Here is a 27668-nt window from a genome sequence, read left to right on the forward strand (position 1 = left end):
ATGTTCCCTCTTTCTCCTTTTAATCCTATCATTTCCATCAGGGCTTACATGTCTCAAAGCAGGCAACTGAAATCAGCAGTTGCCTAAAGCCTTAGATCTGTACTGTCCATCTGTAAAATGAGTAGGTCTTCTGCATCTGATGTCCTGCTGGGAGGAAAAAAGAAAAGTATTTGGAGAGTGCTCAGCCTGGCAAAGGTGGATGAAGAATTTCACCAGCTCTCCCTCCAGAGCAGGGTCCTTGGCTACCCAGGAAAGGAGGTACTAAAGCCCAGACACTGAATATAYGCAGCAAGCAAATGCTCTCCATGTAGAGATCATCACCTTTCTGCAGGACTGAATGTGGTCTGGTTTCTGGAAACAACTGTGCATAATTGCATAAAGACCATACTGTGACATATCACATCATAACTGAAAGGAAAACAAAAGCTGTAGAACATTTCCTATTTTATGAGCACTCAGTGTTCTTTGCATCTAGTTTTTTAATGCAGTATTGACTAGACTTCTTAAATCCACAGCATTCGATAGTGACTAATAGCTTTATGATGGGGGAAAAAAAAGGAAAATTTACTTTAAAAAAGAAACACATACATACAAAGTCTGGCTGAAGTTCTTCTGATTCCAGAGGTCTGTATTTCACAGCATAGATTTTAAAGCATACTGGGCTTCTGCTATTCAAGACAGACAAAGTTCCAACAAGACTGTGGAAAACAATTTATTTGTCAAATATCTGAAATGGACAATTTTAGCAAAACATACGCATAAAATAAAACTAGAGTTGGATTTTTGGATACAGAGTAAAGAGTTTGGATGTTGATACCTGGTAATCACTGTGGTTTTCTTAGAAGCGCATGGATTTGTAGCAAGAGCACCACTGGAAGCACTGAACAAAAATCTTGCCCAGCCAAATCCCGCATTTAGTGCGGTCTTGGAAATCACCGTGTAAACACCAAGGGCCCACTTCACCCATGTAGTGATAGCACCTTTGTCAGTATATCTGGAGAGTGTGATTCAAAGCCCCTGGTAGAGAATGGCTGTCTTTCCCTTGACTTGGCTGAACTGCTGATTAGGCCCTCCTTCAATATATAAGTACAGTTAGTGCATATCCCTAGGGACCAGGAGCCTGATTCCTCCCTGCTCCTGTGGACTCTGCCCACAGAATACACTGGGAATGAGACAGCTTGGTGCTTTTGGAGAAAAAAAAATCCACTAGCTGGGCTCAGAAAGATTTTCCAAAAATGGAGTTTGGGCCATAAAAAAAGTCATCAGGTCATTTGTGAGGTTCCTGGTTTCACTATAGGACCATGAGATTACTTTTGTGAAGGAGTGCAGTTACACAGCTTCTTCCCTTGTTTTCCCCACGTCCGAAGGCAATATTCTGTCTTTCCTTTGGTCGGTGTCCAGCCCCTCTGCTCCAGAAGAGAGCATCAGCAATGAAATACGTTCCACCACCCACCTCCACCCCATCCCTGGGAAGTCAGGGCCCAGTCCCACAACACTGAAGACCTAAGAGACTTTCCACCCATGTCTAGTGTGCAGGTAGTTTAGGTGATGAAGTCCAATTCTCCCTCACCAGCAAGGCAGATCCAACTCAAACTTGCCAGCAGAGACAACRATCCCCTCTCAAAGCTTGCTGAAGTGTCAGAAGCTTCTCTTGAAACACAGTGTTGGGTTAGGACYGTTGTGAGCCAGGCAAGCGCTCAGCTGAAGGTTGAGGAAATGAAAAACGGTATCTGAAATAGCATAATCAACCTTGCAAGACCTGGCAAGTACTTTAGTGGTATGAAATTCCTCATCCTGATTCTTTCTTGGCAAAACTGGTGGAATGAGAGTGTTTCTGTTGTTCTGGAGGCTTTATTGCTAGGTGTTCTTGTGTTTGCCTGCTAGGGGCAGGGGGAGAGGAGGGAAGGAAGTCAGAGGAAAGATTTGGGGGCCAAGAGGGTAGAGGTATAGAGGAAAAAGCTGGGAGGACAAAGGAAAAAGGACTGTGCACAGACAGACTGTGGCACTATGGCTATCTGTATAGACACAAGTTTCTCAGGTTGATCAAGAATACTGTTAATTTTTTTTTTTTGGCTTGTTTTTCATTTTTAGGGAAGATGGAAGCAGGCACAGCTCTGGCAGAAACCCACCTAGCTGCTCAGTCAACAGCTATTTTCCTGGAGACAGTTTGGTAGAAGACACCACGCAGCAGAGAGGTATAGTCAGGCACACGGAAGAGGTGGCGCTCCCCATAAACCACGTCATAGTCTGCRCTCTTCCCCGTGACCAGGACACGGATGTTGGGCTCATTGACTTGGCTGCCCACCGCCAACACATAGATTTCAATGCCAGCCTGCTGAGCTTCCTGCACAGCCCTCTCAATGGCCCTCGTGGTGATTCCCTGGGAGTTGCCATCAGAAAACACCAGCACCCTCTTCTTTGCTCCACCACGGGAGGACCTCTGGTATAGCCCCATGACGTACCGCAGAGCGGCATTGACATCCGTGGCATCGTTAATGAACTCCATGTTGTCAATGGCTTTGGCAATCACCGTGTAGTTGTACTGAAACTGTGCTTCTACCTTCTGCTGGTTCCTGCCACTGTACTGGACCACCGAGACGCGCACGGAGTCGTCGGCGGGCTTGCCTGCCTCCAGGAACCGTTCCGCCAGCCGCTTCACAAACTTCTTGGTGGTCTCAAAGTTCTTGCTCCCGACACTGGTGGAGCTGTCCACCAGGAGGGTGATGTCTGCCGGTCCAGCAAAGGTGACTGCAAGGAGAAAGGGTTGTCATGCTCTTTCCCTGGGCCTTTCCATGTGGAAGGCCTCAGAAGTCACCAGCTGCCTCACAGGTTTCCTGTTTTGGCATGCTTAGAAAATCTAAGTAGAGAGAAAATCTCCACTCTAGGACTACTTATTGCCTCAGTTTCCCCTACGTAACACTATCCTGCACTTCTGTTCTTCCATTTTGACTTAATCTAATTAATTTTTTTCCCCCCTTCTTGAGTTACACTGCTCTTTCTCATCTGGGGACACAAATTCATCTCCTGGGAAGACTTGTTACCATGAAGGGTCTACGGTTTACATTTGCTTTACTTCTGCCTTTCAGGTGTATCTGACTAAACTCCTCCTTGCACTCTCTCTTCAATCTGCTTTTTCAAGCATCCTGTTAGGGTACTGTTTTTCTTGTTTTTCCTTTCCCAGTGTATTCCTGATTCAGTGCTCCAACTACTGCATAGTGACGGATTTCTTGCTGCCTGACTCAGTGAAAATCCATAAGTCAGGACCAAGTCTGGCAAAGCTTTCCTTTCAGAGGTACCAGAAAAGCAAAGTTCAGGCTTTTCTTAGCCCAGTCCCCCAGGTGCTTTGAGCTGACGCACTCAGCCTGCAATAACTGCTCGAGTTTGACCAGGTTAACTTTTCCAGCCCAGGTCTCCATGCTGTGTATTTAARGCCAGAAGCAGGACACAGGAGCCTTCTCGTTGCTTATACCCTTGCCAAAGGTCTCCCAGCTCTACATTCTTACAGATAGACATGTCCCCTGGCCCCACTACAACATCCACAAGCCCTCCTTGTGTTTTATGGCATGCAAAGTGAATACTCACTTGGGCAGGTGTAGTCTGGACATTTCTTCTCTGTTAAAAAGATTAAGAAAAAGAATATATTACTTGCCATGTTCCTTGTTGCCTTCAATTCGATCCCTGGGGCTTCTACAATTTTACAGGGGTGGCAAACAAGACCAGTCTGGGGTCAGGACATCCCATAGTTTCCACTAGTCCTCACACAGGGCTTTCACCCACCTTGGCAGACATATGAGGTGATATTCTGCAAGAAGGTATCATCCAATAGCTCGGCATAGTTGTCCCTCTGAATAGACAGTCCTGGTCTGGTGGGTCTGCTTAAACAAGCAATGTCGTTCAGGTGGTCTGGATTTGGGGGATTCCGGAAAATGTCACCTATCCCAAGGGAAACCACCTGCAGGAAAATTAGAAGAAAAAAAAAGTCCATCCATTACTGGTGTCTAACAAACATGTTCAGTTCACAGATATGGCTGCCCATTGCTTAGGCTGCTTAGAAGCACCAGGTTCTCTCAAACAGGCAGACAGACCAGGTGAGATGGGCACAGCATGACTAAGTTCAACAGCAAACAGCCTTCCAGTCAGTCTCTCACTCTCCATGAGAACACTTGTATTCCTCCCCGGCCTGGCCTTAGGGAGCAGAGATGTGGAGATACCTAGAGAGTTTGCACTGCTCTGGCACGTGGTGCTTCTTGCAGTCGGTCACTCAGGGTGCTTCTCCACACTAGCAGTCTGCCCAGGGCTCCCATGCTCTTACCGGTGTGACATCGCACAGGGAAGAGAGCGGTGTAGGGTCCCGCAGAGTGTCAGAGCGTCCATCTGTGATGACAATGGCAACACGCTTGTCAGACGTGAATCTCCGCAGCAGGTTTTCCCTGGTGAACTGCAGAGCCTCTCCAGTGTAGGTGCCACCAGCTATCCATTTCAGGTTCTTGACTGCCCTGCAAGTTCAGACATCAGTGAGTCTGCAAGTCCTGCCCCACAGGTATCTCTGAAATGTCTGGGAACATATAGTCCACAAACATATTTTCGAGGTAAGGCCTCATCCCACCTGCTCAGGACTTTGGGAAGGCAGTTCCTTGGCAGCAGCACCACCTACAAAGCTGCTAGCCAGAGGTTTGGCTGCTCTTGCATGTGACTTATCACAGTGATGCTCCAGGGGAGCTAGAACCTATGACCTGGCAGGATAGCCCTTTCCAGACTGAAGGGCAATAAGGGAAAAGCCAGAGGCTAACATCAAGCCTGCACTCTGCCCATGCCCAAGTGTCAGTAAACCAAGGAGATGAGCTTTTGGTGCAACTTCTGTGTCCATGGAGCTGAGAGCATGCAAAGCTGTAGTGAACATGTTTGTACTACTCAAGTGACAAGCTTATACTGCCTGTTGGAGATAGAGGGGGGAAACAGAGGATGGGCCTGGCACTGCCAATGTACATCTGATTGATATAATAGCAGTCATTGTTCTCCATCTTAGCATCTTTACCACCCGCAGGAGCCATTGGCTCAGGGGTGGAAGCTGAGCTGTGAGTAGAGAGGCCCTTGCTTGGGTCTCTGAACAGTGTGTGGACTTACTGTTTGAGTGCCCCAATGTTGTCTATGTTGGCATCCCCCATGGCCACCAGCTCCTGTGTGTTGTCATGACTGTACTGCACGACTCCCACGCGGGACTCACCAGGTTCAAACTGTTGAAGAAACAGAATTAAGTTAGAGCCAGATACTTGCAAGGCCCCCGATTGCTCAGAAAAAAACTGCTGAAGGTTTRTTTTACACCTTCCATACTGAAGGCCTTTACTGACAAGCTCTGCTGCCTCTCCTTAGGAGCACTCTTTATTCAGAGCAGATGAACACCAGCTAGAGCAGATGCAAAGGAGAATGGACATGCTGAGTCAGCGGTATTAGAACAAGATCTCAATCCAGGTTTCACAGATCAGTGGTCTCAACACAAGACACTGACTGCAGTGAGTGGCTGCAACAGATCCTTTCTCAAAACTTGTGCTTTTCTTCCAAAACAGTCTTTTGCTGAACAGCTGTAGTCTCTTGGGCTTCCTACTAGCACTCTGCCAGCTAAGGAGACCCATGTATGCCCACAGCAGTGCCTGGAGACAGATCTTCACAGCTTTACATTCCTTCTGCGCTACAGATGTATCTGATTATACCTAAAGGAAAAACTGGATCCCAACTCTTTCTTGCAAAGCATGGGAGTTAGTGGACTTTCCCATGCTTAGCAGGTTACAGGGAAGGGTATGGATAGTAAACATTTTTGTTCCTATTCGGACTGAAAGACTTATTGTTAAAAGAATACTGCTGTTTTGGTTAGAAAGGATTGTTAGTAGCGGGTTTAAATGACTACATACATCCAGACTTGTGGGCATGCAGAGGGTGTCTAAGGAGCTGGTAACTGCCATAACTCTGGGAAACCGCAACACATCTCATGTGCTATCTGCTGCAGTCTCCCAAAAGAGTAAGCAAGAATTCAAGAGACTGACTGATGGGTTAGGAGAACGCAGTCCCCTATGAGCTCCTCTTATGTAGGACACAGAGGAAGAGGCCACAGCCATAACAGAGTCCCTTTGCCCAGAAAATAAGTGTCTGTATTTTGGAATAACAGACTCCACCATCTCATCTCTGCTACTCTGAGTCTGAAAGGAATCAAGGCCTATCTTACACACTTGAAGCTGAGGCCTGGGGAGTTCACTTGTGTGTGGAGGTTTCTCCCTGTCCATTTGTTTGCAGTGAGAGTTAAATGTGAATGCATGAGCATATCTCACATCTGGTATATCTCACCTTCACACGCTCATCCTTGCTTAGCCGATCAATGACCTTAATGATGAAATCCTTGGCGATCTGGAAGTTCTGCAGACCGATACTCTCTGAACTGTCCAGCACAAAGAGGAGGTCAACAGGGCCACACGTGCACTCTGCAACAAAGCACAGGAGCAGAGCTTTATGTTCTTTGTCTCAATATCCAAATATGCTGCTCTGGTAGAACTAAGTAGTATAGCCCAGAAAACAAGGGTGACAGAACAGGTGCCCTGTGCTCTATTCATCCACAAAGCACAATACAAGATGTAACTGCAGAACAGATGCATGGAAGATGCAAGTTTGTTCACTTCGATCAGTTTGCTACTTTTTCCACTCAGAACTTTCTTGGTATCCCTTTTAAGACATTTCAAAGATGTCAGTAGCCATAAAACACACAATAACCTATTATGGAATACATTTCCTTAGAATCTTTCTCACTTCCATTCACCCAGTCCAGGAGGACAGAGGTGATACAGTTGGGCTTGAGGAGGTAGCCTGAGCTTGTTCCACTCTTTCCCATGGCTGATGGGCATCTTGCATCCTTGGCCGTTGCTTCAGGCTTATAGATTGCCAACCAACCCATCTAGACATCTCTGGAGAAACAAATTTGGTAACTTGCTCTGCAAATCGGAGCAAGATTTTGTTAGAATGAAACAGTGCTGGATCCACGGCATATAGTAAAGCTTTCATTTCATAAAAGGTAGAGAAAATTGCCTGTAGCTTTGCTGGCATAGGGCACCTTGACAGAAATTTTCTATGGTTTGGGACTGAGTCACAGCATCCTCTGTGTGCCCTTCTAGAGAGCTTGCTGCCTTCCCTTGCTTTGCTTGTGCTTGGTCCTCACTCCTGTACTCTCATCACATACGGTATAAGTAAAGGTGCAGGGAAAGGGAGTTGTGGAAGCAAGAAGAACCAGCACATATTTATAGAAGACTTAACCAAGTAATACTCACCGCAGCAAGCTAGAGGAGAAGGGAGAGAAAGAGAGAACATTAAAACACTGGATATAACCATTTTGCATACACTAACTAGACAGCAAGTCTGTGTTTCTGCAAATCTAAAGACAACTTGTCTGGACATTTCAAATTCTTGCTTGCTCTGGAGGTTTTCCTCCCATCTGAAACATCAAGCTCCCTCCTGCTTCAGACCGTGATGCCGTGACCTGAAACACTGTGTGGCAGAGCTGATTCTGGACACGCTGATGTTTCCTTTTCAAATATAAATAAAGGCTAATCCTGGAATGATTAAGTAAATCATCAAACTATGGAGCACAAACTATACTCTCTAAGTACTATGTGCTACTCCAGCACTTCATTACTGGCGAGGCGCCTAAAATCCTTTGCAAAGTGTGTTTACTTCAGTTCCTTTATGGTCAGGACACTCTGAGAGATATCGGTCACAGTCTGAAAGCAGATTCCCATTTTCTAAAGGGGAAAAGTCAGGTCTTGCTCTTGAAAAATCCCTATAAAATGGTCCACACACAGATTTTGCACACAACTCTGCTTGCAATTTTGCTGAAGAGTTACTTTATGCATACAGGGCAACAGGCACAAGACCAGCACAGGCAGGACAAACTGGTCTGCAGTGCRCACACATGCTCTTTCGCAACCGGTTTTAGAAATCAAGCTTGGACTGTCTGGAAGTCCCAGAGCTTGGGGAATGGATAGCAATACATAGGAGACTCACTTTTCTTCTCTTTTCCTTTCTTTTTTTGGYCTACATTTCTAACTGCAGAAAGGACTTTCACCCCTTTTCTCTCCCAGCACTTTGGCTTGATTGCCAGTGTGCCCTTCAGTCTGTGCTCTCCAACGCACCAACCCCACCATTGCTGAGCTCCCTGCCATGGCTCCCAGCAGGTTACTCACTCAAAGGGAGCCATGGCCCAGTCCTAACTGGACAGCATCACTCCCCATGCTGCTTGGGGACTGTCTGGCTTGCTGGAAGACCTGCACCACCAAGCCAATCTCTGCAACACTCTGGCTGGCAGAGGAGAGCATGGCTTTACTGCTCATCCCTTCTGAGGATGCAGAGTGCTTGCTGGGCCCTCCTGTCTAGGACAGGGTTGCGCAAAACAGCCACCTCCCTCTCTGTAAGGACCTAAACAGGGCCAAAAAGCTGGAGAAGTGACACAGGGATACTCACAGCACATCTTCATGATGATGTCCAAAATTTCACATTCCTGAAAACAGAGAACAACCTCTGAAAAACAGGCTGTGTGGTTCCCATTGACCCAAGTGTCTCTGATGCTCACCAGCCCAGCTGCTGCTGTGCACCCTCAAAGCACAATCTCATCTGSAAGTGAGTGATGTGTTGCTTGTCTTGGAGTAAGTGAAGACTAGGATTTGTTGGCAATGAACTGCACCCACTGCTCTGACTGCCCAGAAGAGTCTGCATGAAAAGTTCCCAGATTAACATCCAACTTGCTGGACCTCTGCTGGCTGCTGCAGACTAGGAGCTGGTCATTTATCAGAGCATGTGGAGACCCTGATCTTAGCAATGCCCCTCCCTGCTAGGCAAATGTCATGGAATTCGTCTTAAATTGGAGGGCTAGGCTGGGAAAAATACCAAATGCTTTCTACGTATGTGAGACATGATGTTTCTACACTAGCCCAGAGACTTGCTATTGCTGGACTGGCACTGAAGGAAAGAAATCTGCTCCCAGAGGTTCACAGGGACAGTAATGGGGAATAACCACCATCCAGTTTCATATTCCTTGGAAAAGCCCCTGATTCTGAGGCCTTCCCAGCAGAAACCCCCCTCCCAAGAGCTGCAGAGTGGTGCAGGGGAAGTGCAGACTGAGGAAACAAGCAGAGCCCAGATCCCATCTCACTCACATCTGGTCCTGGAGGCCCGACAGGTCCTGGTGGTCCCTGTCAAACAGAAAAGTTCAAGGGAATGTTTACAAAAGCAGCCAGTGAGCTCTGCCTGTTTCTTAGCAAGCAACGCAGAGCTGCAGAGCATAGGCTGGAAAAGTCGTTTAGCTCTTCAGCAGCTGAGGTCCATTTGCTTGCACGCTGCCCTGAGACAGTGCCCTGCCACCACATGCACYGGGCCTCCCATGGTGAGAGGGCAAACGTTCATCACAGGCAGCAAACACACACATCACGTGTCCTGCTGGGGCGAGCCAGGATGCACCCCTTCGTTGCCATCATKATGCCTGGGGGCAATGGATGCATTTCACTCTGGGGATGCCTCCCCTGTACCCCCAGGACAATTCAGGGCAACACAAGCAATCAGTGACTCGGCACGAGCTGGAATTACTTCATGCTTGGGATGGCCACTCCAAAATGCTGTAACCTGATAGTTCAGCCTTACTGAACCCGGTCATTTGAGAATGTTTTGTTCAGGGAAATGCACAAACACTTGTGTTTGCTGTTCTGATTTGGGATGAACGTGAATGTCAGAGAAGACGAATTYCCCTCAGAGGGAATTCTGCTTGGCTCTGCATAAACATCTGCTGCTAATTTCAGAGACCCAAGTACTAGGCCACAGCAATGAATTTTCAAACTGCCTTGCTACTGCTGTACGTGGGGTCACCCTGAGGAAGTCTGCTGTGAGCTCTGCTATAGCAGCCAGYATGCCATGCCCTTTGGTGCAAATCTTTTCAGGGTCTTTACTTACCGGACGGCCTTCAGGTCCCCTGTGACCCTTTGCACCTTTGCTGCCCCTGGGACCTGATGTTGGGTTCTGAATTAAGAAAAAACAACAACAACMAAAAACTATAGACCTGTACATGTCAGAATAATGTACAGCACTTTATACTTCCACACATCAGCTGAGCCCTACTGAACAGTAGTGTTGTCATGAGAGCATTATCTGAGCTTACTGTGCCCAATGAACCAAGAGAAAATAGGACTTGGGTTTGGGATGGACACAAGAAAAATCTCCTTCTCCAGGCTAATGGCTCAGCACAGGTACAAAACCTGGAAGCATACAAGACCATGCTGGAGGCATTAATAATTTCAAACCAATCAATCTGGAGGTGTGCCAACCATAAGCCATAGGGTGAAAATTGAATGTCTAGGGCACAGTACCCTTGTCATCAGATRTTGCCCAGTGGCAAAGGGGGCCTGTAATCCAACAAAATCTGACAAGCTTTGGCCCACCAGCATGATAATGCTAGATACAGCCCCGAGCTTCCACAGCATGTTCAGGGAGAAAACCAATTCAGCTTTATACAGATTACTCACATCATTGCCAGGGTCTCCGGCTTCTCCTTCATCTCCTTTGGGACCAACATAGCCCTTTGATCCCTGAAAAATGATAAAGAGGAGACTTTGCATAGAAAGTGCATGATAAGGTTGGTTCATGCAGTGACATGAGGAGAACTGGCATGGTGAGATGCACAGCTGCTTAGCACCAAACTACAGGGCTATCAAGAGACAAGATACTTTCAGAGCTTTCTCTGCAGTAGCACTTGTCACCCCAAATTTTGCCCTTATGAGTGCAACTGCTTTTGGAGGAGTAGTCTGTGTTGGGAAAGCCATTTCACCAAAGCACCAGCCAGAACACATCAACCATCTGCACTGAGTATGAGAGCGAGCAACAAACTTACATTAATGCCTGGTCCACCTCTGTCGCCTGGCTGCCCCTGGGGATGAGGGAAAGGAAGCATGTTAGATCCGATAAGCAGAAATAATAATCTTATGGTTTCARAGGGGTACATTAAACTTACAGGGGCACCTGGGAATCCAATCGTGCCATTCCCGGGAGGGCCGTCTTCCCCCTGGAAAGGAAGGAATGAAAGACATGAAAAGCTGACCCTTTAGATAGCACGGCAGCAAGATGCTGCTCTCCTCAGGCAGCTGATCACCACAGCAGATTATCTGTTGGAAAATGTACAACTGGTGGCTTGAGCACTAGTGCAGACACTTAGAAAGTACCCTCTGAGTTGGAAAGTGCTGTGTGGGGCCAACTTGCCATTGATCCTTTCCACATTGCATGTCAATCTGGGGGCGGGAGAGGAGAGAGAAAACAACAAAACAAACAAAAAAAACCTACTCACCCTTTCTCCCATCAAGCCAGGGTCTCCAGGCAACCCAGGTGCTCCAGGTGCTCCCTTTGGGCCCTGAAAGGAGRTGAAGCAGCAGTGAATCATTCTGCAAAGTCCTGAGAGCTGGGAAGATGATGTCTTCTGAGGAAACTACCTGCTGCTCATTTTCCAGCAGTGCTCTGATCTCACACCCTACCTTAGACCAGCCCCACTGTTCTGGAAGAACACAAATGGGAGCTTACAAGAAGGCTGCTTTCTTTCAAGGGCAACAGGCAAGAAAAACTACAGGCCCCTGGGCCCCAAAGGGCTGCTTCAAGACCATGATAGGAGATGCTCTGCTCACATGAGAGCAATGCACAGCCCATAGCTGGTCCAGGAATTGAGCTTCTCTAGGCTGTTGACATTTGAGGCCCTTGGAGAGTAATTCCATATGCTTCTCCCACAGGACAAGCAAATGATGTGAAGCCACATCATTTATGGTGTGGCCACTTCCTCTCTCAGAAAYAGTCTCTAGCCTGTTGGACAAAAGSTGGTTCCRACCTAAGGGGCCAACCAAAAAAATGCTTTGATATGTCCACCAGCAAGCTAGCAGCCCAGTTTTCATACACAAAGCATTTCCAAGATCTGTGGCATTCAGGGACAGCCCTAGAGAGCAGCATCTCCTGGTCTTCCCTTGCTGTGTTCCCTCCCACCAGGAGGGCAAAGTGAAGAAACAACACTGACCTCATTTCCACGGGGGCCGTCATCTCCCCTGTACCCTTTGGGTCCTGGCGGTCCAGCCTCACCCTAGAAAAACACAAAGAGCTCTCACAGTGATTTTCTTTTTCCTCTGGTTCTTCTGTAGTGAAGGGCTGGTCCCTTCACTTCATGACACGGTGGGTGGTGGCAGTCACCTTGTGCTTTGCTCTCATCAATGAGTCACCTGTGCTTTGGCCAGAAGGAAAAAAYAAAAAAGGCTCTATTGATGGGATTAATAGAAGTGAGAAGATCCTCCAAGAGCTGTTCAAGGAGCAATAGGGCTCATTATGAGGCTGCATAAAATGGCTTCCAGTTGAGTACCCTACTTAGTGGTAGGCAAGAGAGACCTGTCACAGACTCCATTCTGTTGGTATTATTGATGCTGTGCAGTAGGAGCCTTGCTGTCACTACCAGCAGCAAGGAAGAGCTCTAGGGTAATCCCTGTTTAAAAATACAGAGGGGCTGTTGAAGTGCCCAGTTTCAAGTCAGAGTTGAAGTTGAGCTCTGTGAAGATCTAGGAAGGCCAACCTTGGAAAGGGTCTTAGAGCAGCTTGAGACAAACATGTCCTGCCAAGAGCTGGTCCAGGTATAACATGCAGTAGGTCTGTCCTGTGTGAGAAGTCTGCCTATCCCTAAAAATTAATCGTAACTTGAAAATCCTATGAAGTTCCTATGAATTCAGATTCCTTCTGCCCTTAGTGGAACTGAATAACCTGGACATAGGAATAATTTCTGTTTTGAGAATGTTTGTCCACCTCTTCTTCATACTTCCAATGCTGTTCTGAGATATCAGCAACTTGTGCCAGATCCATTTACTGTGGTGCCCAGCAGGAGCATGAGCCGTTTAACATGGTATTCAATCTAGTCCAACTTTGCTGCTGTTCTTTCTTGTCACCCAGAAGTTGAGGAAGCCAAAATCCTCTCTATCAGCTTTGTTCCTCTTTACATGACATTCCTATGGGAAAAGCAGTTGCCAAACATCCCTGGTCACTTCATCCACCTTGTTACAAGCGAACATACATGGATGGGGGCAGAGATTTTAGATTTACAGAGTGCAGTGTGGAGCTCTAGACTGTTTAAAGRCATATGACTATTCCCATATGAGAGCAGAGAGGGAGAGGGTAGAAACACATGATCGCTCAACATCAGCCAAAGCTGAATCCAAGATACCCTTGGCTCACGCTGTCTGTAAATAGCTTCACTAGCACAGGRGTTAGTGAAAATGTAGAACTGTAGAAGAGGAAATCTTCAGCAATCCCCCGTCCACTTCTTCCCTGGGTGCAACAAAGACCACAGGAGGTGCGACCATTACAGCCAGGGACCACTAAAACCTGCTAGGGAGATCAAAGAAGGAGCAAACTGACCTTTAGCTTCTCTCATAGGCAGAAAGAGGGTGAAATGGAGTCACAGGTTAGAGGGAGCCTTTTGCTCTCGCCAAGAGCAATAACACTCCATGAGTCAGAGTTTGCAGATAACATGACTTGAAAAATACTTGCGTTTGCCAAAGTCTTCCCCAAGCCCAATTACACATTTATTTTTAATTYGGCCAAGCAAAAGCATTTTTCCTCAGTTTATGGAAACAAATTCTTAGCTTTGCAACTGCTTTTAAAATCTCCCTGACAACTGAGGCACTAGGGCAGCCCTTTGGTCTGGAAAGGTACTGGAGCTGCTGCTGTAACAGTTTGTTATCCGACAGGGGATTGACTGAGATCCAGAATCCCTGGGAACTGAAGATTGATGTCCCACGCAGGCTCCATGAGAGGACAGAGACCTTCTGCAGCTGTCCTGTTTCTCCTCCTCTCCACTAATGAAGGTGGATTGAAGGCAGGGTCTTTTCCATCCTGTTTCCCTGCGCACTTACACAGCCTTTGCTTTCAGGTTTGCATCAAATCTCCACCTGAACTCTATCTTCTTCTGGACATGTATTTTCCTTTCTTGACCCTAGTCTGAGCTGATCTCTATCACACAGAGATCAATTCTAGTCCTTCCTCATCTGCTGTTGTCAACATGCAGCACTGGTCCGTTACACACATACACCCAAAGAGTTGCCTCTCTACCAGTACCACCTCTGAAAACAACAAAGTTCAGAGGAAATTACAGTGGYGCTGAACAAAACAGATACTGCCAGATGTTCTTCAGCTGCAGCAGAAGCTTAGCTCAGCTAACGGCCGCAGGAGTTGGAGAATCCCTCCAGAATGAGTCTGGTGTCCTTTGCGAGCCGAAAGCAGACTTGAGGGCAGCTTGGCTGTGGGCAAGAAAAATGCTGGCATATCATGCCTCTCCTCATGCTGTTATGGAGGACTTGCCCCACATCAGGGTTGCCCATGCCAGAGATGATGTGAACAAAGTAGTGGCCTCTTCACAGCTGTCCTATACTACAGATCTCCTTCAGGACTCCTTGACACTCTGTTTCACTATAGGAGGCTTAAAATCTGTCTCATATTTATTCATATAAATTTTGATCCATACCAATTTTGACATCTCATTCCCTAGCTAAGTCTTACTCCAACAGCACAGGAACATGTATCCCAATATTTTGCTATGGCTTTGAGCTCTTTTTGGTAAGGGTCAAGGATGTTGTTACCCTTGGGCAGGCCCTGTGGTACATCACCACAGGTTTGCTTGGGTAGAAAGATCCTACTGGTTATTGCAATCAGTACTATATCCATTGAAGATTAACCCAGCAGCATCTCAGCACTTGGAGGCTTTGACTGGGAGCTAGTAGAGCATTGAGAGGAAAGAGCCTTTATCTGTGGAAAGAATCCTTTCTTAGGTCACAGGTAGACAATTCTGCTCTCCAGAAAGCTACTGTGATCTCCAGGGAAGTGAGGACAAGCTGATTCCAGAGTGGGAGAGCCAGACTTCTCAGTGAGCGTACTTGAAAAATGCTGGCTTTGGGATGGATCAGTTGCAGATGCCAACAGTGGCAGAGACACTTCTAGGGCTCCATCAGGCCTTACTCACACAAACTGTCTCATTGGCTCCTATGACCGGGACAAGCCAGGTTTGGCCCCAGGCCTGAACATTTTGTGCATTGCTGCAGTTCACACTTGCCAGTTTCCAAACCTGCCTGTCAGATTGCTGGCATCTGTTTCTATGAGGACTGGGAAATGACGTGGAGGTTTCTCTGTCTCCACTCTACCAGCCAACCCTCCATATTACAGCCATGTTCATGCTCTAGATTCTCCTAGAAATCTCTATCCCTCTGCACTGGCTCCATTTTCCAATCTGGAAGATGCTGAGAACCTTTCGCCTAGATGCTGTGCCATCAGTTGGCCCTCAATCCCAGTCTCTCTGCTGCCCYAGCCATTTCTAGGTGTGATCCAGAAGGTTTATCCACACACTCACCACATCTCCAGGTGGCCCGAGGGGTCCTTCCCGCCCCTGGTCTCCCGGTGGTCCAGGCTCTCCCTGAAAAGACAGAARAGGTAAGAAACCCAAAGAGGGTGGTGAGGGTTTTGCATGCAGCAATGCTGCACCAATAACGCATGCGACAAATTCAGTCATCTAAAGCCGGCTCTCAAGACAGAATCAGGTCACAGAAGTTTGGCAGGAAACTATCAGAAGCATGGGGAGGAAGAACTCACATTGGATAACGCAGCTACCTTGGAGCAAAGATGATCCTAAGATGAAGCTTCTCCCAGGATGAGATTGCCTGACTTCAGCATTGTTTCAGCACATTTTTAATCCAAAAAAGCAAACAGCAGGAGAGAACCAGCCCACTTTGCTTTGATAATAGCCCCTGTGTGGTAGTATGTGCCTTTGCCTACACATAGGCTTGGTCTTTGCCAAGTTAACAAAATTTCTAATAAAATGCAGCTAGAGGATATCTCACACAGAAAGGGGGTGGRAAGATGTGCTCAGTATCGTCCTCTTTCACTGTTGACACTCAATTTTTGTTTGCTAATGCCCAGCATGATGAATTGGACAGGTCAAGGCCTTAAAATCAAGTCCTCACCCACTGAGTGGCCAGCAACACATGCTGCAAGGCAYGCATCTTTGCGAGAGGCACAGATCCACCTGCAGCCCCCAGCATGAAGATTCAGACACTCCCAGCCCCCCGAGAAGTCCAGCAATCTGCTGCGGCAGCCACCCCTGACTTAAAACCTTGAAGAAAGCAGCCAAAGCGCCACAACCAAAAGCCATTGTTTGCAAGCGAGAAGCTTCTATACGCCTAAGCCAAACAGTAAATATGAAACATAACTTCCAAAGGGCCCTGAACACTGGTGGAGACGTTTCTGGCAAGCTTAGCAAGCCTCGTGCTTGGACTGAAACTTGGAACAAAGCAGACCACCGTCTGCTTAACAGTTTAACTCCAAGGCACTGACGTGCCTTCGTCCCTCGCGCACATCTGCCTCGCACACCACATGCAGTGGAGATGCTGTTCCCGGAGCAGTAAACAGGAAATGGGAATGTGCCAGGAACCCCTTTCCAGGGCTCCTCCTCACATGCCAGCTGCAGGCTGCCCCCTCCCCGGCACGGCTCAGTGTCCTGCTTGGCTGGGCTCTCTCCCCCTGCCCTCCCCAGAGCTGTCCCACCAAGCTGGTACGTGGTGGTGGCAGGTCCTGGCTGTCCTTGTAATGACGAAGAGGAGACGAGCAGGCCAAGATCCAAGGTCCCAGCCCCATCCTTGCACGGCCTCGACAGGCTCTGCCTTCCTGTCACCAGCCATAGGATGGCTGTTGTCAAGGACAGAACATTTCCTCTCCTTGCATTTTATTTTCTCTGTCTCCCAGGGTCCCTCCRAGTCTTCTGCTGGCCTGGGCACTAGGTACAGACAGTGGCAGAGGAAGGCAGGATGCTGCTGGCGATCTGCCAGGGTCCTCCTTGCAGACACCCTCCTTCCCACCAGCTCAGCCACTGCTCCTGGTCCCTCTTCCTGGCACGTGGCACCTCCTGCCATTTGTAACATGTTTGTCCTGGCTGGACAGTGGCTTCTGCCCATTCCTCCCACACACACGCACACGCTCGGTGACTCAGCCATGGCAGGCGTGCAAAATACTTTCCTAGTGACTCCTGCTYGGCCAGCGTAGCTCTAGCCTCAGTAAAGGGGAAGAAAGGGATGTTTGCCCCTTTCTTCCTCATCCACACACATTTTCCTGCACACCGCCCTGTGGATAACAGCATCCATGCCCTCCTTAGTGAGTCACAGGTACCTAGGCCCCCAGACCCTGCACAGATCCACACCCAGCCTTGAGCCCAAGGAGGGTGTACGTGCTAAGGAGGAAACCTTGGCTCCTCACTTGTCCTCATGGTCCCTTGCAGATGGCTTTGTAGCTGCCAGGCTAGGGCTGACTGCTCCCTGTCTGTTCTTAGCTTTCTGGGCACACTGTCCCCTGGGTTTTAGCTGTTTTGCTACTGAGACACAAAGTTAGAGACAATTGCAGAGAGGCAATAGCAGAGCACTCTCAGGATGGCACTGAAACGCTGAACTTGCCTCCTGGATCATGACAGCAGCCATGTCTTTCTGGACTCTAATGACCAGAGCAAGATGGATTTTGCTTAGCTCCCCTTCTCCCACCTCCTTGGGTGAAGGTAGATGTTCCTAACCCTGGTGACAAAGATGCAGGGTCCTAATGCATCTCATTGCAGGAGCCTGTGGACAAACTGGCTGTCCCACGCTTAGCTTCTGCTCTCCAGAACCAACAAACCACTACTTTATGGTCCCAATGCTGGAGACGCATGTGCTAGGCTTACTGAGCCTGCTCTCTCCAAGCTCTGCTGTCCCCATACGCAGTGTTTGCTGGGGCACTCGAACACCTGGGTGTCTGCCAAGAGAAAGGACTGTCAAGCTGGCCTGCAGACTGATGTGCACCCATGGGTGTCCACCGAGCACCCATTTCTAGCCCCTCGCTGTCCAACATGCTCCTATTTGCAGGGAAATGCCAGAAGCTGCTCAGCAGATGCAGTTACCGGCTCTCCTCTGGGCCCACGGTCGCCAGGAGATCCTGGGGCGCCTCTTTCTCCGTTGCCTCCCTGCAAGGAGATGCAGATGTAATGTGAGATAATGTGAATTCAGGAGTTGCTCCCCATCAAGTCTATGCTTCCCTGCCTGCTTCCAGCACCTCTGCACAGACATAAGATGACCATGTAGAGGATAAAATCCTCCCTTGAAGCTCCCATCTSCATGAATTCTACCCCCGGACTGTTCACCCAGCTGTTCTTTTTGATGTGGTATCAGCTCACAAGCACAGGGATAAGCCCTGCCAGCTCTTACCCCGGCCTTGCCTGCAAGGTGCCCCGCAGCAGGACTCTCTTACCCGTTCTCCAGTTGGGCCATCTGCWCCTGGAGAGCCCTGCCAAAAAACAGAAGAGGTGGTCAGGCTCTAAGGACTGCCGACACAGGGGACAACCACTGGCCTGTGTAGAGGACTCACTTCATCTCCTGTCTCCCCTGTCGGTCCAGGTTCACCAATGTTGCCAGGTGCACCCTACGTAAGGAAATCACAGAGGTTCAGACAAGACAAAGTTGATTTTAGAGCAAAGCCCCATGTGCTAGCAGAGCACAGCACAACTTATTCTTGGGCAGCCTCTGTTTTGAGGCTATGGCTGCAGCGAGCATCCCTTCTGCCTGCCTGCAAAGCAGGGCTTGGGGCTTCACACATATTGAAAGCCCCAAGGGATGCTGCCAACACCTTCCAGGACTGGCAGCATCCTGGGGAAGCAGTGGGGCAGCAGGTGGATCTTGCCTTGCATCAGACTGACCATGGAGCTCTGTTGGAGCCAGGCAAAGCTGAGGACAAGGCACACAGAGACATTTCACCAACCTTCTCTCCAGGACTTCCAGGGATCCCTTGTCGGCCAGGTTTTCCATCTTCTCCAGGTTCCCCCTTGAGAAGGGTACAAGGTGTCATTAAGACTTTGCTCAGTACTGAAGGATGGATCCCATGCTATCTATACTATCAGGAGTCAAAACATGCCACAAAATGTCCTTTACTTTTATCCAGTCTGCAGTCTCTCCCCGGCTATCCTGCCTGGACAGCATTTCTCTGGACTGTTCCCCTATCCCAATAGATCCCTTCACCAACCCACTAGCCCAATACAAACTGCTCTTCTGCAGGAGCCACTTTTSAGCACAAGGAAATGGATTGACTGCTCTTGGTTGTGCCCCTAAATCCAGGGTATCCGTCTCTCCTGTACGGTCTTGTTGTGCTTTCACCATCTGCAGAGSGGGTAAGGACCATCTCCCTGTTCAGGCAAACGTTTCCCCTACCCCTGCACAGTTCCATCATGCTGGGGAGAGGGTGGGAGGAGGCATGTATCATGGGAACATCATCGCTTACCTTTTGTCCCTTTGGTCCATAAGCACCAGGATCTCCCTTGGGTCCAGGTGGACCTTGAACACCCTGTTGAAAAACCAAACCAGAATCACTACCTGCAGGTAATAAGGCACAGAAAAGATGTCCCTCTCCATAAGAAATGAGGAGATGAAACTGAAGAAATGTAATTTCAGAAGAATGGTATCCAGAACCTCTAAAACCTCTCACTGCTTTTCTACTTAGTATGGGATGACCTATTTCCAAGACTCAAGGAAGGACTCACTGGTTATCTACATGGCCCTCTTAGTTTGAAAGTGTCCTGATCTTGATAAACAAGGCACAGTTTAACATAAAAGGGTAACTGAATATCCTTTTTTGAATATTAAAATACTATATTGATTCTGGGGGGAAGAATCATGCCTTATTTCAGGTTAACATTTTTTTCAATGAGGTATTTAGATTCAGAAAATCTAACTTGCAAAGATTGGGTCTGTACTTGCCATATGCACACGAGCAACTTCTCACAAGTGTCAGATCCACAAGTCTAACGCCAGAAGGAAACCCAAGAGCCTCTCTTGTCTTCTGCATAGCACAGACCATAAACAAATAGCTCTGGTGCTTCAAGCCTACCTTGCAGCAACAGAAGGTCTTTTTATTCACACAGGGGCAGAAAACACCCACTGCAGTGCATGGGTATAAAATTACCAGATATAACATGGACTCAATTTTGCCTGSTGGGTCTTGTAGTGATTCAATTAGGATTTTCTTTCCCTTCCTTGGCTCTTTGAGAGCGAAGCCATTTTCAGGTTCTCCAGAAGAGCTGTTCACATAGGGGCTGGGCACKGCAGGCTGGAATTGGCCTGGCAATTAGCTATTCCCTGGCCACAGCTCCCCTCCTCTGGTGCTCCCCACAACTGTAGACCCATAGGAATTGCTTTTCAGTGGGATGCACTCATTCATTTGAATGAAAAGTTGAACCCAGGGAGTACATACATCAAATCCAGGTGAGCCTTTGCAGCCAGGTAAACCAGGATATCCAGCTTCACCCTGTTAGAAAGATACAATGAGCATCTCCATGAACAGTGCCTGTGAGAAGATCCTGCCCATAGTTCCCACAACAGGGATGTTCCCAGCCCTGTCTCTGACTGGCAGAGGGCCCCACAGGGAGGGAGCCCCACAGTACTGTGTTGCATGGGCTTCAGTTCCAGGACACCACAATGGTTTTGGAGCAGTGTCTGTGCAAAATCCAGCATCTTCAGGATAAGTCAAGTGCTCCAGAGCAGAGATTTACCTTCATGCCATCGATACCATCGATCCCACGTCTGCCTTTCTCACCCTGAAATGGAGAYAAGACACTGTGAAGAAGGGATTTCCAAGGGCCCTTTCCCCACTGCTGAGCATCAAGTGCAAAAGAATAAGTGGTACAAAACCAGAAGCTGACCTTGGCTCCCTTGGCTCCTCTTGAGCCCTGTGAAGGGAAAGAGAGAGAGGTCAGGCCCCTAATGCAGAGCAGATTCATCCTTCTGGCACGGTGCTGCCTCCATGCCAGTCAGAGGTGGCAGGATTTCATATGCTGCTGGTCTCACAACATACAGGGTACGTGAGGCTGCCTCTACCAGAACCCCCTTCTCTCCTGGCATGGCAAGTGCCAAGAGGGGTCCAGGATGCGGTGGTCACTGGGCTGGGCAGGAGGAACATCTGTGCACACCCGTGTGGATGTGGACCTGACCTCCATGCCATCCAGCTACACGGCACTGGCCAGCCCCATGGCTGCTCCACGCATGGTAGCACAGGCTGGGTTAAGTTGGCAGGGGGTCTCAGAAAGGCCCTCAGGACATCCTTGCCACCCTCACCTTTTCTCCTCGGGTTCCTTTGTCACCCTAGAGATGAAAGAAGAGAGAGAAAGAAGGATGAAAAAAAGTACTGTGGAGCCTACAGCTTACCTAAAAATCACGCCCATGGCCCAAAACATCAAGTACCTTCATTCCTTGGTAGCCRACAGGTCCCATGTCCCCCGGCCTACCCTAGAGGACAGAAACACAGTGTTACAAAGGCAGGTACTAGCAGCAGCTGGGCACAAGTCCCCGTCCCTATGGGGGCAGGTTCCTCCCGTCTCTCGATCTGCAACTGACCCCCATTTTTTAACATGCACACATAGCCAGGCTTTGAAATGTGGTTCTGCATTGCCTCTCAAAAAGGTCATCCTCTTGGGCTGTGCTTTTGTCCTTCATGTAACACCCACGTGCCCATGGTGGCAGCTCTTATTTTAGCTGAAAACACAGTGGAGAAGTAGGTCAAGTTTATTATTCCAGCCAGGGGCATGCAGGGTCTCAGTGCAAAYTGCTGCTGGGTTGGACTCCAGCCATGACCCCTCGCTTGCTCCCTCCTCCAGCGCATAGGAGGCCAGGAACACTGGATTACTGCGGGTGGCAGAGGGACCTGTGCTCATCTCCTGTCCCTCCCACACCAATAACCTAGCCCTTCCTCAGGGTGAGGGAAACTATGAGCTTGGGGCACATCATCTCGGATGGATGTGGAGGGCAGAAAACACTTGGGAAGAAAAAATAATAAAAAAAMCATAGTTCATGTCATGGGGTTTCCAAATTGGGAACACACACACACACACACAGACTAGCTGCACTTACAAGTACGGGAGAAATGCACCTCCTAAAATAAATGTACCTAGTAAAAAAGGGCGGAGGAAAGAAAATTCTTCACGCTATTAGCTTATTATTTACCAAAGSCTTCCCTGCAACACTGCTGTGCTTGTAGTGGCAGAGGGCACGAAAAGGAGCCCAGAATTCATCCTCGTGCCAGCATACATGAGTCACAGCAGTGCCCTCCAGAAAGAGTGGCTATTTTGGGTAAGGAACAAGGAAGCCTTGTAGTGATGTTCTTGAGAAGCAGGCCAGCTTGCTGGGCCCAGGCTGCCCTGCTGTGCCCACACTGCTACCCACCAGGGAGAAGAGTGGACCAGAAGCCTCCAGTCAGTGGGGTGGATACAGGCTTGTGGTGGAGATGTCTCAACATCATCCTTCTCATCCCTGAAAGAGCTGGCTGCAGTCCCACCATACATCCCATGGAAACATGGCGACACAGGGGCAAAGTTGTCATCCCACAGCAGACAGYGAGGGAGATGCAAAGCTGTGACAGTGAGGGTGGAGTCCTAGGGCTACACCCTGGCCATGCCAGGTGTTGGATGCAGGTTGGCAGGCCCTACCACAGCCCTCAAATAGGTGCCCATCCCTTGCACAGTTGCTCAAATACTGAAGATGCATTTGTGAACTCCAGACAAAAGGCAAAGTAGACAGAAAAAATTTGGAGGGTTTCAACAGATGACTTACTGGATCTCCAGCATCTCCTTTTTGGCCAGGAAGACCTGGCTTGCCTCTTTCTCCCTGAAACACAAGACAGAAAAAAAAATCAGCATAAAATGATGGTCTTTTGGGCCAAAGTAGGGAGAGACACTCCTAGCACCAGTGCTCTCTACACTCAGGAAGGAGAAGGTGGGGAGTTGCCTGGACAGAGGGTACAAAGAAGTGCATAGCAAATYCACACCCACATCACTGGGGTGCAGCACCAGGGCACTAAGGTCCTACACCCCACCATGGGGTCCCATGTGGAAAGCTGCCAGGTAGCTGGCTGTGAAGGACAGACATTCTTTTCCCCATGCTCCCATTGACGCCAAGATCAGYGGAGGGCATGGTTTCCTCTATGGTGTCAAAGCATTCTTTGATGAACCTGGTCCTACTGCTCAAATCCCCCAACAGAACAGCCATGRCTGGTGGCTGTTTCCTCACCTCATTGCCTGGATCACCAGGAGGTCCAGGGGGTCCTCTGGGAGGCTGCAAGAGGGCAGGAGAGAAGCRCAGATTAGATCAGGGGGAAAAGAGACACAGCTTGCAGTGCAGGGACACAAGGAAAGGGAATGGAGGGCCTCAAAAGTCCAACTCACCTGACACTCAAAGGAGCAGCACTGTTCGGAGAGAAGGAAAAAACAGCATTAGAGGCAGTGGGAAACATAGAGAGCAGATGTTCAGGCCGGCAAGGGCATAAAATCATGGAGCCCCTGCAGAGCCTGGGACAACATGTGCACGGGCAGGGAGGCATTGCCTCTCCATGCTGGGGCTGAGGATCAGCTCAGGCACCAAGGATGGTGCCTGCCACAAGGAAGTGGGGTTGCTGCTGTGACCGGAGTACACTCACCACTTGCTCCACATTATCTTTCTGCAAGACAAAAAGTAGAGAAAAGGCGTTTGTGAKGGACGAGCAAGCCCAGGAAGGGCCAAGCTACAGAGGGGAGCAAGCTGATGCTTACAATCATGTTGATGATGGTGTTTATGGTTTCCTCCACGTCAAGCTCCCGGGTTGGCTTCAGGCTGGTGGCAGTGAAGTTGCGCCTGTAGGTATGATCYGTGGCAATGATGTTGAGCCGCTGATCCTGGGGTGGAGAGGTAGAGTGAGACCTGTGGGTGCCTGGGTGCATCCTTGGGGATGCATCAGGGCTGGGTTTCCATAGAACACTCTGGGGAGCTGCACTCTCCCTCCATCCCTCACCATCTTCCCATGTTGTGGCCTGTCTGGAGCTTCAGGGCCCCACTAGCCATCTGTGTGGTATGACCCTTCATCACTGAATACAGCTGCTGTGCTTGGGGCATTTGGCCTCTCTTTTGCACCAAGTGCTACTGRCTGGTAGTCCTCTGGGACCACTTGGGACACCATGCGAGTGCTACATGATCATACCAGATGGTTGGGAGAAATGGCAACAGAGAAGACTTTGATTCCCAGATGTTTGGCTTCATTGGCTGCATCATCCAGACCCCCACAGGGCTCCTTGTATCCTTCCAAGGGGTGTCCATCWGTCACCACGATCAGGTATTTATTCTCCTTGTGATGGGAGCCACTGTAAGGGTTTAATGCACACACTTAGCCCAAGAGAGGCAGCTTGGGCACCTCTAGACATTCACCCTGGGCAGCACATCAACATATCTCCATCCCAGCCAAGCTGAAGCACCAGCAGGTGCTGGAATTGCCCCATCCATCTCCCCAGGCACATCCAGCCATGGCACCAACGTGGCCCACCACCTTACCCAATGAGCAGTTCCTCAATGCCTCGCTTGATGGCACAGTCCGTGTATGTGCCCTTCCCAATGTAGTTCACGGCTGACACTCGGTTCTTCAGCTCATTCCTGCCGCTGGGCATCGCGGTGAGGCTCTTAATGAGCACAACCTCGTCACTGTAATGCAGCGCCCCTGCATTCCACACCAAGTTTCGGTCACAGCGGTAGTACCTGCAKGGACAGGCAAGGATATAAGCTTTCAAGCCATCTGGACAGGCCCTGACCTTGCTTGGGCCTTGCCACACACCTCTGGCTCTGCTTCACTCGTACCAGCTCRCAATGCAAAACGCAAATCCTCAACCAAGTATAGCAGGACCTTGCAAGGGCTCGCTGATTTCCTGCAAGTCACACCCTTGTGCTTCCGCACACAGGGCAACCTGGGGGCCTGGGATGTGCTTTAGGTGCAAATTCCAGCTGTGGGAACTGGTTGGCTTGTCCAGAGTAGCTGAGGAATGGCTGGTAGCCACCCACAAGGGTCAGACGCTTTAGCAGAGAGGCTCCTCAAAGAGATACTGAACTGCAGTGACTCCAACTGAGCGAGAGACTTTCATACAGATAAGGCACGTATGTTCAACATAGGTAACCACTGATACAACATTTCCAAGGAGGCTGTAATGAATTTTTCATTTTGGGCACATTAAAATCAACATAGGGGGTGTCTCCCTCCAAAAGATGCTCACACACAGAGGGACAAGCAGCGCATTGAAGCCCCTCCTCTGCAGGCTGATCTGGGTTTGCTTTGTAGAGCCAAGGGAACCTGTGCCTACAAGTACATGGGTATGTGCCTGCAGGACAGAGGCATTGCTGCTTCCAAAGGCCTCAGCCAGGGGTCAAACCTAGTGCCTAAAAAAGGGTCTTTTCAGGATGTTTGGAGGCTGGGACCACTTCTGAATGGATGAGGCTGCGTAGCCTCCCATAGGGCCTGCATGAAAGCCCTTCACTCCTCCAAAATCAGCTTCTCTGTACATAGCAACAACTTTTCCCCGATCCCTATGAGCATCCCTCCCAACCTTCCTTACCCTCTCCCGTTTGCCACAACCAGGCCCTTGCCATCACCTCGTGCCGCCTGCAGCACTGCACACTCCAGATGCCTGGCAGCACYACGGGCATCATGATGGATCCAGGGTGACTTCTCTGAGGGAGTGAAAAGCAGCAGGGCTGGCATGGAGGCATTTGGGGCATACTTGGGAAGCCAGCCCTCCTGCCTGCATGCTGCAGCGGTTCTTTAGGAACCAAGTGCCTTGTTTAAGAAGTGTCAGGACGCAATAATAGAGACCTGGCAGATTATTTCCAAGCACGAGGCTCCTGGTCACCTAAACACCACAGTCTTTATGCCTACACAAAGAGCAGGGAAAATGGCCACTGCCTCTCACTCATCCTGAGCAAGGGGCCTTTTCCCCTTTCGGTTCTCACAGCATCAGGACATCCTTCCAGGTGCACATTTGGGCAGCAGCGCCCTTTTCCTCCTGCCTAGAGAGGCTTGCAAAGCAGGGAGCTGCCAGGCTGCTGGGCCAGGTCTTAGCACAGAGCTTGCTGCCACAAGGATGCAGCCAGGCATCCACAGGCTTCCTCACCGCGAGGCCACGCAGGACCTTCTGCCAGGGCATCTACATTTGGGATAGGCGGGGAGGAGCGAATCCTCAAGCTGAATGGAGGAGAAAGCTGCRTCCAGCTTCATCACATCTTGAGAACCACCTCCAATGGACTCTGTTGCCAGAAAGGGTCCACAGCAGGCCCAAAGCCCCAGCACAGGGGCTCCGCACGCCCTGGGAGCTCCATCTCCCAGCAGGGCCACCCTGCTCCCAGGCCTGCACCCCTGTCGAGTGGCGGAAGCCATTTCRGCAGCTCCCAGGAAGCCCCGGCTTTCCCAGGGGCGGCACAGACAGCATTGCTGGAGACACACTGCCGCCCTCAGCACGGCCGGAGCAGACACGGGGCCAGCGCGGGGAGGCCCGGGCAGACCGGCCTTCCTCCCAGCTCCGCCGGGGCATCCCCTCGTACCCAAGGCCCTTCCCCACACTTGTCTCTTGCAGACATAGCAAAAAAAAAAAAAAAAGGAAAAGAAAAAAGAAAACACCACCACAACAGAAAGAGTTACCTGTCTGTCAACTTATCAATGAACCGGTTGGTGAAATCTTTCACTTGCGTGACCAGGTCCCCAAAGGGCTTCACCCTTAAGGCGACGCTTTCCGAGGTATCCAGCACAAAGAACAGGTCCACAGGGCAGTCTGGGGACAAGCGCAGAGACGGAGGAGTCGCAGGGCGTCCCCACTACGCCCCTCGCCTGGGCCCAGGCTGCGCGGGGCTCGCGTGCCCTCGCCCAGGCACATCTGCAATCCCACTCCCTTCTTACGGTGCTCGGGGGCTTTGTGTTAAGGGGGCTGCTTTCAAACAACCATCCCCGGTGAGAACATGCAGGCATGCGTGTGTAGCTGAGCTCGCTCTCCCACGGAATTTCAACCTTGCCATGAAGAATAAGCAGGATTACATCTGAGCATGCATTCAGAAAATATCAGTTTGTTGTATTTAACAGCCTCCTATGTATTTTTGTCCCCTTCGCATTCAAAGGGCATCTCTGTGAGACCAGTATTATTTAATATAATCGGCAGCTACAGCAGCAACTTGAATCCCCCCCAACAACATATAATAATAATGAGCACAACAAGAAATTAATGATTTTCTAAAGCATGTTGGCACAAATATTCCTGTATAAGAGAGAAAAAACAAAAATAGCACTTAGCAACCGGTAACAAAAATCAAACTCTTACACAAAGCTCAACCGAAAGCAGTTGTCTCTCATTTTCCCCTTCTACACCCCAGGTCCCAGTAACTACACATCTGATAAGACAGAGATAAGGAGAAGCAGGAAAAAAAAAAACCTTAAAAATAGGTAGGTGTATCTTGCAAACACTCTTCAAACACGCACTGCCCTGCACTGGAAATACTACTGCACTCCAAAACTTCCCGACAAAGCTGCAACAGCAAAATGCAGCTCAGCTCAGCCATGCAGGCAGCGAAACGGCAGCCGGGTTTATCAGCTAATCTCAGGGTAGCTGGAAAGCAGTGAGACACCTTGGAAGGTGGCCCAGGCTTACCTTGAGCATTTGCAACTCGGCTGGTGATTTCCGYGCGCTGAGCCCACGAGCCTCCCTTCAGGAAACAGACTTGAAGTAGCAAAGTGAAGAAAAAGTTTTTCAGCCTCAT

General features: G+C 49.4%; 1 protein-coding gene across 1 annotated transcript; it reads right to left on the reverse strand.

The window, feature by feature from the left end:
- Positions 1-765: 765 nt before the first annotated feature.
- Positions 766-27668, reverse strand: COL6A1 (collagen type VI alpha 1 chain). The gene is made up of 35 exons (XM_026049359.1): positions 27560-27668; positions 26563-26692; positions 24435-24635; positions 24088-24247; positions 23663-23785; positions 23551-23571; positions 23300-23320; positions 23145-23189; positions 22689-22742; positions 21324-21368; positions 21198-21224; positions 20786-20812; positions 20636-20680; positions 20338-20391; positions 19369-19431; positions 18853-18915; positions 18463-18516; positions 18346-18381; positions 17999-18061; positions 15434-15496; positions 12071-12133; positions 11360-11422; positions 11030-11080; positions 10910-10945; positions 10545-10607; positions 9976-10041; positions 9189-9224; positions 8497-8533; positions 7308-7316; positions 6337-6470; positions 5125-5234; positions 4313-4496; positions 3778-3952; positions 3583-3612; positions 766-2748 (listed from the first exon to the last, which is right to left on the reverse strand). The coding sequence occupies exons 1-35, from the start codon at positions 27666-27668 to the stop codon at positions 2138-2140; spliced, it is 3072 nt and encodes a 1023-aa protein (XP_025905144.1). The 3' UTR covers positions 766-2137.

The sequence above is a fragment of the Nothoprocta perdicaria genome, unplaced genomic scaffold (genome assembly GCF_003342845.1).
Source record: "Nothoprocta perdicaria isolate Ctin4 unplaced genomic scaffold, notPer1 scaffold_11, whole genome shotgun sequence".
NCBI classification, from domain to species: Eukaryota; Metazoa; Chordata; class Aves; order Tinamiformes; family Tinamidae; genus Nothoprocta; species Nothoprocta perdicaria.